The following is an 18267-nucleotide window of genomic DNA, read 5'->3' on the forward strand; positions in this document are numbered from 1 at the left end:
GCTTGGCAGAGGGAGGGCACAGCAGGCTGCTGCCGACTGAGTCAGATCAACCATCCATCTTACCAGTCAGGTCCACTGACTGGTAGTCTCTTCAGGGTTTCAGCCATGCCTGGAGATGCCAGGAACTGGACCTGGGACCTTCTGTGTGCAAATGACTTTGACCCTTCTCTACTTTGTGATGGTACCAAAGTCATCGAATGATTTCATGGGGGCAATTTAATTCTTTCTTTGCCGGCGTTTAGGGGCTACATCATAGCAGTCCTCACACAGGGGACCGTTGGAATGCTTCAACAGGTTTTTATGGATAGATTGCCATTGAATGAAATTGTATTAATTCAGTCTGTTTTTAAATGATATGCTAATGCTGTGTTGTTTTTAGCATGCTTTGTAAGCCTCCTTGGAGAATTTAAGTTCTTTTTTTTAAAAAAAAAAGCTGTCTAGAAATGTTAAATAGCAAATAAATTATGTTTTTGTTTCTTTCAGTCTATCCGAGAAGTCACTGGCTATGTTTTGGTAGCTTTGAATCAATTTGAATACCTTCCCTTGGAGAATCTGCGCATCATCCGTGGAACTAAACTCTATGATCGTTCTGCATTGGCCATCTTCCTTAACTACAAAAAGGATGGTAGCTTTGGACTCAGGCGACTTGGACTGAAGAACTTGACTGGTAAGGGAAAGACCTTTTAATAGAGCTGTTTGATTCTACTGGCAGGTGAGCTTGCTGGTCTTTCTGTGTACAAGAAAATGTACACAGAAGCATCTTGATACTTCAGTCTACAACAAATACCTCCATACAGGTGTTATCTTTTTCTCCCAGGGTGCTTTTTCCTTCAATGGGAGCACTGACAGGCAGAAATTTGGTATGTGAAGTTTTCCCTAGAATGGCAGTGCAGTAATGGGAAAAGTTTTATCTCTTGCAATTTCTCTTTGGTTTTCCTCACTTTCTCATGTTCAGTTCACATGATAATCATCAACATTTTAGTGATAATTCCGAAATATAAAGTTTCGTATGCAATTTTTCCCTAATATACACAATTTTGCAAAGCAGTTTCCCTAGTAATGCATTTTTGTATGTTATTTTTTGTAATTTATGCATCTGTATGAACATTTTACCCGAGTGTGTGTGTGCACGTGCAATGTATGTATGTATGTATGTATGTATGGAGAGAGAGAGAGAACACAGATTACTCAGCTGAAGGACTATACTGCAATATTTAGAGAACTGCAAATTTTGAAGGATGGCTGTGTTTCAGTTCTTGTATTGCTTCAGAAAATGCAAATTAGATAGGTTCACCTTTAAATGCAAACTGAATTGAATTTATCCCCCATCCCTCATTGTTAGAGGCAGTGCTATTTTTCTAGAAAAAGATGTGCCAGAACTCACCAAGAATACCTCCCTTGTTCTCTTATAATGGCATGGCGCCTACCTGAGTTCTGGCTGAAAAAAAGCCCTGCTTTGTTTATTTATTTGTTTTATATTGTGCTCTTCCTCCCAAAGAAGCCCAGAGAGGCAAACACACGGGTGATATTTCCCCGAAGACCATGGAAATGACATCTAATGGCTTGTGTGGGGGATCAGAGAGTGAGATGTCTGATAGAGTTATAAGTAATTTATCACAGGGCGGACAAAGCTCTTCTTGGGGGCCTGAGACACGTTGGCCCCATAGAGTGGTGCGCCTGCAGGCTTGTGTGAACTAAAGCGCATTTGGAAAGCGCCTGATGGGAGATCTCCATTGTGGTGTTCAAAGGTGAGGAAAAGCAAGAATGTACATAACTCACTTAGGAAGTGTCCCGTATTTTCAAGTGAGTGGAGATCAGTTCTTGTAAATTATGCATGTGAAAATAAGTAATGCTGTTTGGTTTTTTATTTTTATTTTAAACTTGTTGGCTTTGGGATGCAACATGTTTCTGTATGTTTTGGTTGTTGTTGTTTAGTCGTTTAGTCGTGTCTGACTCTTCGTGACCCCATGGACCAGAGCACGCCAGGCAAGCCTGTTGTCTTTATCCATGGAGTTTTCTTTTTCTTTTTCTTTTTTTAAATGATATTTATTAAAGTTTCCAATAAAAAGAAGACACATCGGTAAAAAAGAATTAAAAGTAAAAAAGAAAAATACACAATACAAAAATACATAATACACAATACACAATACAAAAAACAAAAAATAGAAAAAAGAAAACAGTTAAAAACAATGCCACCTTTTCGTCACCACTTTTAAATTTACTTATTTTCTGGACCTCCTCATACCTCCCTCTTTTGTATTCCAGTTCAATTTGTTTGTCCAGCAATTTATTTCCCTCTTTTTTAATCCCAAACCTTAATCTTAATATAATATAACCTTAAATTTTAACCTATTAAAAGCCAATTTTCCATTTCTTTTAACTTTTTTAATCCTAATCCTTAATCTTGATCCATCTTGACAGCATTATGGTCGGAGCAAGTTTTCGGGCAGATTTCCACCTTTCTTGTCTTTGGTGCCATTCCTCTAGTTATCCATATTTGGTCAATTCTTGTCCATGTCATTTTGGCTTCAGAAAAGAAGGTTCCCTCTTTAGCCATGGGGTTTCTTATTCTCCAGATATCAACTAAGTCCAAGTTGTCTGTCATGTCAAAAAAAGTTTTCGGTAGTCTACCATCCTTAGTGACTACCTGTCTTTGTGCCTTGTCCATATATGTAGATACCACTCCATTCATGTCTCCCATCAAAATCATGTTGTAATCCAAATAGTCCATCAAAGTCTCATGCAACTTCTTAAAAAAATCAGATTTCCCTTCATTTGGTGCGTAGATTCCTACTATCAAAAATTTTTCTCCTTGTGTTTGAATTTCAATTGCCACAAATCTTACTTGGGCATCTTTAAAAATAAATTTCGGTGATAGTCTGTCTTTTGCATAAATCACAACCCCTCTTTTTTTAACTTTGTCCGATGAAATAAATTCCTGACCAAGTCTTTTATTTATCAACAATTTCCTGTGTAATCTTGTTATATGTGTTTCTTGTAGACAGATCAAATCCAATTGTTCCTTTTTTAATAAATGAAACACTGATTTCCTTTTCTGAGGGGAGTTCAAACCATGACAGTTCCAGGTTAGTAGTTGCAGGGCCATGATGTAATTATTTTAGTTCTCCTCCAACAGCACCTAGTGCCTGTTCCTGTTCCGTCGGTGGTATCACGTTTTTCAGGCGGTCTTTTAGTTCCAGAGATAGTCCTGGTGTGTCTAAAGTTTCTCTTGCTATTGCTCTTAACTCTCCTGTGACTTTCTTTTGTAGGTCTTCTCCGTGGTCTCTCCAGAATTTGTCTTTGTCGTCTTCCGATCTTATTTTCCTCTTCTTTCCTTTGTAGCTAAAAGATAGGCCTTGAGGAAATTCCCACCTAAAGTTAATTCTATTACTTCTCAGCAAAGTGACCAGATCTTTGTAGTTAGATCTGAGATCCAGAAGGTGTTTCGGAATGTAGCACGCAGAAGAGGCTTCTCCCCCCCCCCCCCAAAAAAAGCCGTTTAGCTGTCACAGAATTTGCCGTGCTCCTAGTGATGTCCATCGTCTTTTCACTCCACAATGTTTCTATGGAAGGACACCCTTCCAGGAGCATTGGGGGCGGGGCACATCACTGTCCCAAGAAATCAATGGGGTAGCCCTGTTTCTCCTCCCAGGGATGCTCCATGATCTTTTCACAGCAACATTGTGGGGCAAAGCAGCCAGAGTCATCTCTCAAAGTCCACCGCTGCTTCCCATGGGAGCAAAATTGTGCACACATACATGTGTTTTGTGTTGTGAACTGCACTGCGATGGGTGGTATACTAATTTAATTAGTATATAGTCTGAATATGGGTATATTTATTTCTCAGGCACTGATTATTCCCTAGTGCTCAGCAAGGATGGCAACGGTTCCTTTTATCCTCGATCTTTAGAGTGTACAGTTCTATGCCTAATTGCTTGTGTGTGGTCCAAAAGGCTCACTAAGGTTTGTGTGTTGCTTCTCCATGGTGTCATTCCTGTGCCCTCTTCCCAGGCAGGCTCCATTAAAATTAATTGCATATGGTGCTTGGTGTATTTCCGCCTGAGGAGATACTAATTTTCTATTGTGACATCTTGCTCAGGTCATTGTGATACGATGGTCTGGGGCAGCGACACAGCCACAACTCAAGACCCATTATAATTTAGAGCATGGGTTTCTTTCTGCAGCTTCCGGTATTTTCTATGGCTGGCCCCAGAAAGGTTTCTATAGTGCTTTGCACTTCAAATAATAATAATAATAATAATAATAATAAATTTTATTATTTATACCCAGCCCATCTGGCTAAGTTTCCCCAGCCACTCTGGGCGGCTTCCAACAAAACACTAAAATACAATAACCTATTAAACATTAAAAGATTCCCTAAACAGGGCTGCCTTTAGATATCTTCTAAAAGTTTGGTAGTTATTTTTCTCTTTGACATCTGGTGGGAGGGTGTTCCACAGGGTGGGAGCCACTACTGAGAAGGCTCTCTGCCTGGTTCCCTGTAACTTGGCTTCTTGCAGTGAGGGAACCGCCAAGTGAGAGCCCAGGGGTCTGAACACTCATCCCCCAACACCACTTTCTGAACACGGCCCAGGAGGAAGGAGCGGAACCACTGTATGACAGTGCCCCCAGCTCCACTAGATGGTCCAGAAGGATGTTTTGGTTGATGGTGTCAAAAACCGCTGAGAGATCCAGCAGAACTAGGAAACAGCTCTCACCTTTGTCCCTAGCCCACCGGAGATCATCGACCAGTGCGACCAAGGCAGTTTCAGTCTCATGATGAGGCCTGAATCCCGACTGGAAGGGATCCAAATGGTCCGCTTCTTCCAGGTGTGCCTGGAGTTGTTCAGCAACCACTCGCTCAATCACCTTGCCCAAGAATGGAAGATTTGAGACTGGGTGATAGTTGGCCATATTGGCAGCATCTAAAGATGATTTTTTAAGAAGCGGTTTGATAACCGCCTCTTTCAGCGGGTCTGGGAAGGCTCCCTCACAGAGAGAAGCATTCACCACCCCACGAAGCCCATCACCCAGCCCTTCCTGGCTAGCTTTTATAAGACAGGATGGGCAAGGATCAAGGAGACAGGTGGTTGGTTTCACTCATCCAAGCAGCTTGTCCACATCCTCGGAGGTAACAGATTGGAATTGATCTGACGCAACTTGACTAGACAGGACTCTAGCACTCTCCCACCCCGGGAGGTCCGTTCTTAACATGAAACTGTTCTTAACCTGAAGCACCACTTTAGCTAATGGGGCCTCCCACTGCCGCTGCACCGCCACTGCACGATTTCTGTTCTTATCCTGAAGCAAAGTTCTTAACCCGAGGTACTATTTCTGGGTTAGCGGAGTCTGTAACCTGAAGCGTCTGTAACCTGAAGCGTCTGTAACCCGAGGTACCACTGTACACATCTTTCTACTATTTTCCATTTTTGAAGGGCTGCATTTTATTTTTGGCTTACATTGGTCTTGTATTGGAGCTAAATATTTTGGCAGCTTTTAACCAAAATTATATTTGTAAACTCAGTTATTGCTGTACATGTTTTGAGGATTTCACTGGCTTTAAAGTCTATCTTGCATCTGAGTTTTACCTATTCTAAGTGTTGTTTTATAAACATCTAGTTTCTGCAGTGCAGAAGGTATTGGGAAATGCATGTCTAGTAGGAGTGTGTGTGTGTGTGTGTGAGAGAGAGAGAGAGAGAGAGAGAGAGAGAGAGAGAGAGAAATTGACATCAGTCTTGTTCAGTCCTTAACTTTAGTGTGGATGCATGAATGACATGTGCACAGGTTCCTGCTCATAATTCCTCACCGCTGTCCCCCAAAAACATGTAAGTTCCTGGGAAACTGGGCACTGAACCCATGGGGGCTGAGTGCAAGCAGCCCCTCTGGCATAGCTGTCAACTTACAGATTTGAAAATAAGGGACCAGCAGCCTCAAAAATAAGGGATCAGCAGCCAAAATAAGGGATTTTAGTCAACCAGCTGAAATACGAAGTTAAAAGGGACCAGGTAATTTTGGAGAGCAGCGCTGGTTTTTAGCCCTTCGTTTCCAGAGGTTGCTGCTCAAGACACCAGCTGATGAAACACTGCAATTAAATAACTACAAGCAGCAACCACTTTTCGCGCAAAACGAAGTCCAAGCTACGAAGATGCTGCTGCAGTTCTGTATTTTTTTCTCTCGTGCTCCATCTGCAGCTCTCAGTTCCATCAGGCGGGGCGGGAGGAGGGGGGGGGGAAATAGCGCCTGAAGTAAACCCGCAGATCAGACCATCTATGCTAGTCTACCACTACAAGTCTATGGGAGAAGCGCTTGCGGTCCTTCCTCCGCTTTCCCCCTCTATGGTTAGCCCTTGGAACACCTGCCTGCGCCTCCGCCTCCTCTCTCTGAACTGCTTTCTCTATGGTTGCCCTTGCTCTCCTCTCAAGGCTCCTCAGCAATTCATAGGCGGTGCCAGGCTGCCCATCTCATTTGGGTCCTTCGGCGGCACAGATGCAGTACAGCCTAGCGGGAGCGGCGGTGATGGACAGACGGGAGGCCCCAGGCAGAGACGCTCAGTTCGGCAGCCACAAGGAGGATGACGGCGGAAGGGCCTGAGGCTCCCACCAGTCCCGGCAGGGAGGGGCTCCCAGGGGCTGAGGCTGGTGAGAGGAGGCTGGAGGGGGGCAGGCTGGGCAGCCAAGCAACACAGTTGGAGCCTCCCTCTTCCCTGGCCAGCAGGGAGGGAGAGGAGCTGCTTCCTTTGAAACCCGGGAAATTTAAGGGACATCATCAATAAGGGACAGCAGCTGGGATAAGGGAGTTTCCCGCCAAATAAGGGACAGTTGACAGCTATGCCCTCTGGGCTACAAGCCTGCTGCTTCTCCACACATTCTTTTCTGCACAAGAAATGTTCATGTCTTAAATGCTCCTTTCTGTTCCCTCTGATGATGTAGATAAATTTCCATGACAGGTTCGAAACAAACAGTTTAAGATGAGTGAAATGGCAGGTGGCCCTGCAGTTTGCTTCCGTCAGCTGTGTATATTTGCGGCTGCAAACTTTGTAAAGTGGTGCCACGGAAAATTGAAGTCACAGCTGTGTCCAGTTCTATCTGCATCAAATCCCAAATCTCAAAATGGCTGGTGTCCTCTCTTTTTGTTCTTTGATAGTGTTCCCAAGGACTGCTTCTCTCCATGCAGGCGTGACTTGTAAGGTGTGGCCATATGAGTCCCCAGCACTGAGGCACAAAACATTCATTAGTTTATGTTCCAACTGTTTGTTAGTTAGCCAGTGTAGTTAGCTTTGTATACCAGTGTTTGCACAAATCCTCTACATTGTTTGATCCATTACCAAGAAGCACACAGCCTGAGGGTATCTCATTTGCCTCATGTGATCTTGTGAGTGTGAAATAGCTGGGAGGAAGGGAGGTGTTAAAAGTTTCACATGGTTGCAATACAGTATATGGGATTTTGGAGGCAGAGGGATTAGTTTGAATAAACACCTTCCTTTCCATTACAAGAACAAGGCACACCATCCCTTCATGTCTAATTATGTTAGGCATGTTGTCTTTGAAGGATTAAAACTATGTTATATCTCTTCAGAGGGGTGGCTATAATATTATCAGTCACGTGCTCTTGACTCTGGCTTCCTGTTAATCAGCACATTCAGCTTAAGCCTGGGTTCATTCTCTGCTTAGTCTGACTGACAAAGGCCTGCAAAAGGAAGAGTGCACCAGTAATAATACAAACTGGCAGGTGTTTTCTACTTCACTTTCTGAAAAACTGTGCAATTGTACTAATGCTTTGGGGTATTTCAGATAACCTATTCCTTGCATCTTCAGTAAACAAGCTCTTCTCTCCTTGCACGCAAGCATTTGCAAACAAGTCAGTCCCAAGACAGCGTGTTTCATAGTTAGCATGGCTAAACTCTATTGCTCTGCCTTATCAGTCTGTCACTGCAATTCTATCCCTCCAGGACTTTGGAGTAACATACTGAAAGGTGCTTAGGAAGGCCATCCCTGCCATGCGGATGGTGCCATTCAGGTGGCACCATGGTGGGGGCAGATAAATGAAAGCAAGTGTTAGTAGGTGCAGCAATTAAAAAATAAATGTGAAAACTTTGTAAAGGCCCTTAGACATGTCTCTTGCTGTGCAGGAGCTTCTGTCCACACACACATCAAAAATCACTGTATAGTTAACTCACAGTACAGTGGTATACATGTATACTTCAGAAGTTAGTCTGGGGCTTACTCCCAGGTAAGTGGGCACAGGATCACAGCTTGAGCTTTTGTTAGCATTGGGAGAAAGCAGGGTTCTCATGCCTTTAACAGTTGTATGTCAGAAATAAATTCAGCAGCTTGATCTTTTTTCTAGTATGGAAACGCAATTATCAGGAAAGCTTCCCCATGACTGTATTCAGTCTAATTTTGTGCTGTGCTATGCCCCAGCATGGCAACTATGTTGTGTTATGCCATGCTCCCATGGCTGCCATTTTGTGACTGGTGCCCACATCACTCTCAAAATGCACAGTGTGGCCACTAGCCCCCCAAAACTGGGCAACCCCTGGTCTTGGATATGGCTGTAAAAACATAATTTCAGAAGAAACTGGTGGAAAATATCCAAAAGTGCTATAAAAGACCACTGGTATTTTTTGTAGCTTGTCCGATCCAGCTTTTGGAGCTTGTTGCTCTTTTTCTTCTTGCAACCATTTCTCCAGGGAACAGGTTCTCCTCCCTCACTTGATATCTGGAGGCTTTCTTCCTTTAGATTGGTGCAGCCCTGGTCAGAAATCTCTGCCTCTTTAGCATGGCTGGGATGTGCCCTACAGGACAGAGATAAGAGTCACACCTGTTGATCCACCTACCTTTGCCCCTGGTTCTGTCTACCACTGGCATGTCCAGTCCTAGAAAGTTGCCCCTCAAGGGAATTTGAGCCTCAGGCTGGAAAGGTGTTTTTCTTTCTGTCCATGAGCAATTTTTGAAACTACCCCATTTTTATTCAGTTCTACGTTGGGACTGTTGTGGGTTTTTAAAAAGCTACAAAAATAATACTTACATTTCTCAGTTTTGGTTTATCCTCAACTAAATGCATGATATTCATTGAACATTCACATTACTACTGAGCTGTCTTTCGGATAAGTGCTGAATAGGCAGAGTAAACAAAGCAACTTTCCTCAGCCCCACACATGGTAGAAGAGAGACCTTGTGGAGAGGGGCCTTGAATAAGGATAGGGGGCAAGTTCTCCCCCCCCTCCCCAACTGCTGGAATATTCCAAAACAGTAGCTAAGGGACCTCGTCACAAAAAGCACAGATTTGCCCCTCCCTCCTTTAATTCAAGCATATGTTGTTTGCAGGAAGGAGACTGTTCTTTAATGGGACTTCTTGAGATGGCAACCTTTCAACCAGAAATCAAAGTCCAAGTGGGTAACAATTGGTGCAGCATTAATTCAGATATAAATTGGTACCTCTGAGGGGCACAACAATATTTTGCGGCTATGCATGGACAATGCAAGCACGAGGGATCTGTCTGGAAAACTCCCAAGCCTTTCAGCACTATGCTGGCTCAATGGATTTTGACAAAACAGAATTTTCTTTCAATGTTTGCATTCTGGGAAGTTAAATAGTGAAACCCAGTAATCTTTCTGCTTGGGCAGATAGTGTTTGATAATGTCGTTTCTAAACAAATCAAATTGTTGAGCACGGGACCTTGACTTGTTTGCACTTTGTTTTGTGCAACATGTAAGAAACCTGGATTTTATTTTTGCTGCTGTTGCCCTGAGCAAGAATTTGTTATGACGATAAAAAAAAAGACATAGCAGCCTTGCACTTATTTTAAAGAACAAAGAATTAGCAAAAAATAAATATAATAGTTTGCAGTTTGAATGCAGTGGCCTGGTGAAGCCTTGTTGCTCTGTGGGAATGTGAGGCAGACTGCGCTTCTAGTATATTGAAGTGTGTTTACCTTCACATTGTTCTAGTTGGATAATTGTAAATAAAACGCATATTGCAAAGATGCTATAATGCTGCAGTTTAACCAAAGAAAACTGCTAAACCCTACAGCACTGTGAAACTCCCCCCAGTTGGAAATATGGGACAAATATGTATACCTTATAGATTCCATTCCAATGGCACCAATGAGAAGCAAATGCACATGTTTTCTCCCCTGTAATTTGAATGTATTGACATTTCTCCTCCTTGCCAAGCTTCAGTTCATGAGGAATTTGTAGGAGTGTTCATAAAAATGATGAAGTACATCTCTTCAGGTCACATGGGAGCCCCAGCCTGATCGTTCCTTTGTTGTACTGCTAGATCTCTCTGCCTGTGAAAAGTGAGTTATGTGTTGTCGAACATCAAAACTGTGATGAGCAGAGACGCAGAGGCCACCCATTGAGATGAAAATGCAGCATTGCAGGATTTATGGTGGTGTTAAGACCAAGGGATGAAGAGTCAGCAGTAGGGCATTGGCTGAAGGAACTGTCCATAATTCTCCCAAGCAATTGTACATGCAAGTTTCCAGGATACAATCTACTAGTAGATAGGAGGGGACAGCTTTGGAGGTGAGAAATGATCTCCTCCTGCTAAGATCTGCAGAAGTTGAGACTCAAACCTGGAATATTCAGTTTTCCTGTGGGGGAGACCCAAGTGCTTTTTTAAAAAGAAAAAGAAAGGGGGGGGAAAGGTGCTGGTGAAATTCACCATGAAATTGTTACATTAAGTGCCTCACTTTTAACATGTGGGAAAAGGTGCTGGTACTAAGTACCTCGAGTACCCCCAGAAAAAACGAGACTGGGAGACCATAATGACTTAACCAGGAAATGGCTTAACTCTGTTGTCTTAAGTGTGTGAGGAAATGACCACTCATGCCAATCACCCTGCCATTCACAGAGCAATGTGAAGAACATTACTACATTCCACACAGCTGCTGTGCGCCTTGTGCCCATGGGGCAGGGCCAGCTGGGGCAGGACACTCCGCAGGGCCTCCGAGGAGTCTGCCTGCCTCCTCCCACTCAGCCGCCCTACAGCTGAGGGGGAGGGGGGTGGACTGTTTGGGGCAGTGCGGAGCCTGTGGGCGCCCAAGCCACCGTGTCTCTCCCAGGAGAGACGCGTGACTCGGGCGCACTGCAGGCCCCGCGGTGAGTGCTGCCTGGCATTTTGTCACCCCCCCAGTGGTGACACCTGGGGTGACCCGCCCCACCGCACCCCCTTCCTCCGCCCCTGGCTGCAAGTGATTGCGTTCTTGATTATTTCCCATGTATTTCAAACTTTTATGTCACCTTGATGCAAGTATCCCCCCAAAAGCTTCTCTTCCTTGCAGAAAATGTGACACTGAAATCCTCTTTTAAAATTTAAGTTACTTTCCCTTAAGATCCTCTCTGTGAAACTGCTACTACTAAAGGCATAGGCAGCACCTCTGCAGTACACACATTTTTCTTCTATGCTTAGTATTTATTTGTGCTTGTTGTTTGCTTACATGAGAGCAGTAGGTATATATGAAGCATTTCAACAAGATACTTCCAGGCATAGAAGCAATCAGTCAAAATGTTCCCATGTCATATAACTTGCAGCATTAGGAGTGGTCCTAGGAAATGGTAGGAAATGTGATTGAATTGGAAATATGGTGCTTCTGTTTAGTGTGATGGCTGCCTTCTGCATTCATAATAAAGCACAGAGTCTGCATGGACTTGTAGGGTTTGCATGTTACAGTAGATACATTAAGAGAGACAAAAAAGTGGACAGAGATAGAGAACCAGCTCAGGTGGGAAATGAAAATAGACGGCACACAAAAACACCAAAGTCCAAAGCTGAGAATAAACAGAAGGACTCTGAAGACCGACTGCAAGGAAAGTATCTGCTTCTATAAACGTGAACAGACAGGCAACTACATTCACTACCTGCTCTGGGGTGTTCAGTGACATTTACAAATAGTGCTTCCTCAATCTGATTTGTAAATAAATATTCCATTATAAATTGTGAGTGGTGGAGATGGGCAGATGAACGTACAGGTTGGCAATTCATTTGTATTTTGTATCTTTCTGATATGAGGAACCTTTCGTGTGTCACAGGGAATGTGCCTGCAGGCTGGGGCTGAACGAACAAAGGTGTCACATTGGGAGAACATGCTGGAGGCCTTTTTATTTGATGTTCTCAAACTGCTCTAGGGGCTGTCTCTTCTGAAACTCCTTTCCCCCCTACACTACGTTAAAACACATATGCATTCATTTCCTTTTAAATGTAAAAGTAAGATAGTGTCTGTCCAGCTAACCATCAGAAAGAACTTGTGCTTGTTTTTGTGCTTCTCCAGAGAACTGCCTGCTGCTTCTGTCAGTTGAAATTATCATAGCTCTGGGTTCTTCTTCTTTTGAGTTTTAGCTAGGAGATTGCAAATGTTCCTGGCTAGGGGGCAGAGTAAACCAACATCACTGCTGAAGAAGAGTCCTTAGGAGATGTGACTCCTTTCCAGCTTGTGCTGGTGTGAAAGGGTTCTTGGCAGGGTGGTGTAGATTTGTAGCCTGTGTCAGGAGTGGGGAGGGAAAGAAGGTGAGGCTGGGGTGGCTCATTAACGAAGGCCAGAAGACACATTAGGAACCAGTCACCCTGTTGCCTTGATGGTGAAGAAGAACGCTGAACCCCTCTTGTCAGGCATCTTGCAGTCACAAGGGGCATACGGAAGAAAGAGAAGTGCATGGGGACCAGCATTGAAGAGCTGGACAATTCAGGGAGGAATTACACTGAAAGTGCCTGGGTGTCCAGAAACTGAGGGGGAGAGGTCCAGTGTGATTTAATCCCCTTCCCTCTGCTCAAGTGAGAGCCTAAGAAATTGGAGCTTCCAACCAAGCCCTGTCCCAATTCCCCACATGACCGAACAAATGCAGAAACTGGTATTTGGCAATAGCATTTAGTATATAAGTTATCATTCTCAGCCTGCTTTTTCCTGACCCTTAGTTTTAGGCCTTAAAGCTATATGAGCATGACATGCGTGAGCAATGCGCACCTGTATAATTAGGAGCAGCCTGAAGGCTGGCATTTTGATAACAAGGAGCAGCCAGATGCAGCAGCCTGGCTTTCCTAGCGCCAAATTCAGCAAATGACAATAGTTCACCCGCTCCCCTGTGATTCCTTCTCCTCCCGGGAATTAAGACAGTGGATCAAAGGCAAATTGCAAATTGCATAATGACTAGAGTTGTTGGTAAATGTCTCATAGGTTTCTGCTTCAGAGAAGAACTTTGGGGACTTGTAAAATCCAATCTCAGTTAAGAGGAGAACTACTAAAATCTCCAGATTCTTTTGCATCTCAGGCTACAGTCACGTCCTTTGCAAAAATTCTAGAAATTGTGTTAGAATTGTAGTTAAAAAGAAAAAACAGAAATTTCCAGCACCCGTGCTCACTATCTGAACTATATTATTCACATGTACACACACTGAGTTAAAAATCTTCATTTCCAAAAGTCAACTGTAGAGAAATACATATTCAATAGTAAAAAGGAAAATAGCCCAACAGAAATGAAGCATTAAAAGGCTGAAATAAATGTCCAGGGGTAAGGTTCTACTTGTGGATATTCCAAGTAACTGCAAAAAAATGCAATTTACAAGTGTGCAGTATCTGAATAAACAGAAATATGCTGGGGAACACAAAACTCTCTTGACTTTATTTAGTAAGCATTAGGAATGAATTGCTGTCTCCCATCCTGATTCATTCTCTTCCACAAGTTTCCTATGTCCTGTTGTCTCCTTCCTTCCTTCCTTCCTTCCTTCCTTCCTTCGAAGGAGAATTTATAACTTAGGTATGTGAAGTCATCCCATTGGTGCAAGGACTTCTGCTTGTGCAGTGGAACTTCCCTCTTCCCTCTCTCCACTTTACCGAATTTGCCCCAGAAGGTTGGGCAACCCCTAGAATGAGCAAAAAGTCCTGTGAGAATGGAGCAACTTCACTGGATACAAATCTTTGAATTTGACATACGATTCAGTTTATGTATTTTTATTTTTACAGGATACTGGTGCACACATGCACAATGAATATATATTTGTGCTAAAAGGAATCCTGTTATGATAATTTGCATGGTGGGTTATTTAAGATACTTATATGTCTGCATGCATTAGTAACCTAGGCGGGAAACAACAACACAAATAGTGAAAATTGTAGTGAATTGTGCAAATGTGTTTTCGTTTCGGAATAGTGTAAATAAAAACACAAATCAGACTGGCAGAACTCTCACACTTAACTGCCAGTCCACAGGTAAGATCAGGTAATTCAGAACCTGAAAATCCAAAGACAATAGCAAGTCACACGGGAAGAAATTTGGTAAGCATTACTAGTCAGTGCACTTGTTGCCATTCTAGATGGTGTCAGAAAAGAAATGAAAGCATTTTCCAAGATGTGTTTGGTAATATATGCCCATGAGCTACAGAAAGTCGGAGGAGAAATTGCCTTCCATGTGTTTGCCAAATGGCTGCTGTAGCACCTGGTGTAATTTCCAAGTTATCAAATACACAGATTATCTATCCACTCCTAGGACATTACCTATAACACAGTATTTTTCATACTACAATGTGGCACAATGCTCTTGAAGCTATTCTCATTTCTGGCAGCAATGTGCATGCATTATGTTAATTTGCCCCCCATAAATGTCACATTAACACATTATTCCTGCTGGGTGCTGCTTTGGGTGATACCAGCTCTTCGCTGGGCTGCTGAAACAGCTGGTCTCCATAGAAGCCTTGAGCGTGCGTTAGCAAAGAGCTGAGCTCTGCGTAGACACTTGTCTTATCCAAAAGAAGCCTGGGGAGCTAACAGCAGAACATCTTCTAGACGTGGCATATTCATTCTCTGCTCCTCTGTCCCTGGCTCACACAGTGAATGCTTCACAGGGTGTCACAGCTACGGGTTTTCTTAATTTGGCTGCTGTTCCTGAACGAGTTAGCTGGCAGGCATCCCAATAAAGTCTCTGAGGTTACTGCTAAGCTAAAATGTTCAGGATTGTGATTCACATGATCTGAACCGGTCAAATCAGATGACTGGGGTGAGCTCTTTCAATGCATTGTAGCTTGGTTGTTTATCTATTATCCTGTAAATTGGCATAGTGTTTTGCCAAGTAGCAGCTCACAGATGTTTAATGAAATACACAGTGAAATGGTCATTAGTATCCACTGAGGGACAGTTTATGTTACTACGCTACATGTTTTGCATTTGTTCCGTATTTAGGATTTTGGTGTACTGTATAGGTTGTTTCTGGTCTGCTGACTGCTGACCTCAATAAACGACTGCTGATGAGATTCAGGATTGTGGTCACAGTTTCCATTTTTTAAAATGACAAAACACATGTTTTCTAAGCACTGCTAGACACACAGCTACATGGTGGCATGTATCACGTAATGTGATAATGCTTTTGTCCTAACACTTTCTCTCCCCAACGCAAAAACTATACATTTTTAACCTTTTTTGCTTGTTCTGAATGTGAGCTTGTGCTTGTAGCACATTACTTTTCCATGCTATTTTGTGATTGGAGATGGTCTCCTCTTGAGGCCAAACCCAAGGTACGGATTCTGCTTCCGTCAGTGTTAAAGGGAATCTCCAGTTCTAAAGATTCTGGACATTATCCAGTTCTGCTCTCCTACCTTCCATCTCCAGGGCAGTCATGCCTCAGAGCTGAAGTTGCAAGGTTTTAACCTCCTCCTCGGGACCTCCAGGGGCAAGGAATTAAATCCCCAGGGTTCGAGAAGCTTGAAATAATGGGAGGAGGCAAACCTGAATTAATTCTTCCTGCCCTCACACTAAGGTCATTGGTTTATGTCCTCCTCCAAACAAGATCTCCATCAAAGACAAGGTTTGTGGCAAGGAGCAGGAGTTTGGATTTGATATCCCTCTTTATCACTACCCTAAGGAGTCTCTTTTTTATTTTATTTTTAAAAATGATATTTATTACTTTTTCAACATTTCCAACACAACACTGCAAACAAAAACAAAAAAGAGAAAAAACAATACAAATACAATACAAAAACGCTACATGGACTGACAAAACAAACAAAAACAAACAAAAACAATTTAAAAACACCTCAAACATTTTCAATATCTTATATTTCATTCACTTATTTCCAGCGACCTCCTCCCACCTCCCTTTTTGTATTCCACTTCTATTATTTGTTTCAGCAATTCCTTTCCATCTTACTCTGTTTTCTGTTCTATAATTATCTTAACACATTCTTGCCATACTTTCCCTTTAATTTTCTATTAATCTATTTATACTTAATTCCTTATGACATTTCTACTAAAGCCATGTAATTTCATTCCAACATTTTTCTAACATTCCTTAATTTTACAATATTTCTATAAATAGTCTTTAAACTTTTTCCAATCTTCTTCCACCGACTCTTCACCCTGGTCTCGGATCTTGCCAGTCATTTCCGCCAATTCCATATAGTCCATCAACTTCATCTGCCATTGTCCAACACTTCAGTGTTTTCAAAAAGCAACCATTCTCTCAACCAGCAAAAAGCAGATGGTTCACAGCGAAGACTAAGGAGTCTCAAAGCGGCTAACAATCTCCTTTCCCTTCCCCACAACAAACACTGTGTGAGGTGAGTGGGGCTGAGAGACTTCAGAGAACTGTGACTGGCCCAAGGTCACTCAGCAGCTGCATGTGGAGGAGTGGGGAAGCAAACCCAGTTCACCAGATCTACCACTCCTAACCACTACACCACACTTACCCAACTATCCTGTCTTCTGACCAACCTTAAGGGAAGTTAGCCTTGGACCTTGGTGGGGATCATCACACATAAAGATGAGCAGCTAGGGTGGGAAGGATGCAGTGAGAGACTCTTCGGCATCCCTTAAGACTGGCTGGGGATTAGGAAAACGGACCAGATCTTAGACTGATTGGGTGTTGTGAGTCATGTGGGGTTTCTCATGTAAGGCAGATGGTGGGAGGTGGGCCTTCCTATCTCTCACCTTAAATTATAGGGACCCAGAATGAGTGAGCTGAATTAATGGCTGTACAAGTTGCTGTTTGTTTCTTAATAAAGGCTTGTGGTCCTTATTCATCCCATTCCTGTCTTCATTCCAGGGTATCTGGGCAATTCATTTTCCTAGATTTGTAAACATTATCTGTATGGTGATTTCCCAACTCTCATTTAATGTTCTGGTTAGTGTTACCTGTCAGTAGGTGTGCCTGGCAATAGAGTAATAAGCTAGTGCTCACTTTGGTGAGATTTCAACACTAATCACTTTTATATTGGCTCAGATAAACCCAGGAAAAGTAAGTGCTGAGGATTTTTAAAGTGTTAATCCGCTTTGTGCTTGCTGAGTATTTCAGACTTTCCTATCTTGCAGCCCTGAAGGGTAAATCCTCTGACCTTTGATAGAATATTGGATAGCAAATAATTGATGATCACCAAACAATAAATTGGGTATCAGCATTTTTTAGGCCCAGAGAGGGAGTTTCTGATCCAGATTTTAAAGGGAAATGTGTTTTAGCCATTTTTTTATTTCCTTATTATTGATTAAATCTCTCTCCTTTCCTATTTTGTTTACCTTTGTTCCATTCACAAAAAACACCCCAGATATATACACTGGGTCTTTCAGGCTGCTCACTTACTTGGGAGTAAGTCCAATTGAGTTCATTGGCACTTATTTCCGAGTAAACACAGGTTTAAATTAACTATGCACTTCTTCTCTGTGATCAAATAATGTGTACAGAAAGGTCAAAACCCGTTGGAATTGCCAACTTTTTCCTCCACAGAAACTCTGTGACTCTTTAAATAGTAGCCTGACAGGGCAGATTTTCTCAGTTTTGATATCTGCTGATGGGGAAAGCTGCCCTCCTAACTTTCTACCATTCATATGTAGCTTTTAAAGGGATGTACTTAAAAAAAGATATAGAAGAGATTCTCTGTGACTTGTTCAATTGATTATACTGTAAATCATTAGATTATTGATCTCAGTACATGATGCTCTTTGTTAGGCACCAAAGACAATATTTTCACATTATTCTTGGGATGATTTATTAATTGACCCAGCTATTTATCAGGCTTTACATTCATTCTGTCTTATATCAATCACTTTCTGACATTCAAACTTGATGACTGGTGGTGAGCTGAAATGAAATGCTTGTGTGTGTGTACATTTCTCGTACACTTTTATTATGTTCAAAAAGTGTCCCTTTCCAGTGAGAAACAAACCAAACCAAAAAGTGTTTATATCTTCAGAATAAATGAAATGTGATGTGAGTAGCAGTGTGCTCATTCTGAAACGACTGTTTTGCCTCCCGTGATACTGTGCATGGCTAAATCTGATTCAGAAAG

General features: G+C 42.5%; 1 protein-coding gene across 4 annotated transcripts in view; it reads left to right on the forward strand.

The window, feature by feature from the left end:
* The window catches only part of ERBB4 (erb-b2 receptor tyrosine kinase 4), an 836864-nt gene that overhangs the window by 465009 nt on the left and 353588 nt on the right, over positions 1-18267 (forward strand). For all 4 annotated transcript variants that reach the window (XM_081015663.1, XM_081015662.1, XM_081015664.1 and 1 more), the window contains exon 3: positions 484-667. In XM_081015663.1, coding sequence (XP_080871789.1) covers positions 484-667 — 184 coding nt within the window. The remainder of the gene's footprint in view (positions 1-483; positions 668-18267) is intronic.

Source organism: Podarcis pityusensis (genome assembly GCF_964106645.2).
Source record: "Podarcis pityusensis genome assembly, chromosome: 1".
Lineage (NCBI taxonomy): Eukaryota > Metazoa > Chordata > Lepidosauria > Squamata > Lacertidae > Podarcis > Podarcis pityusensis.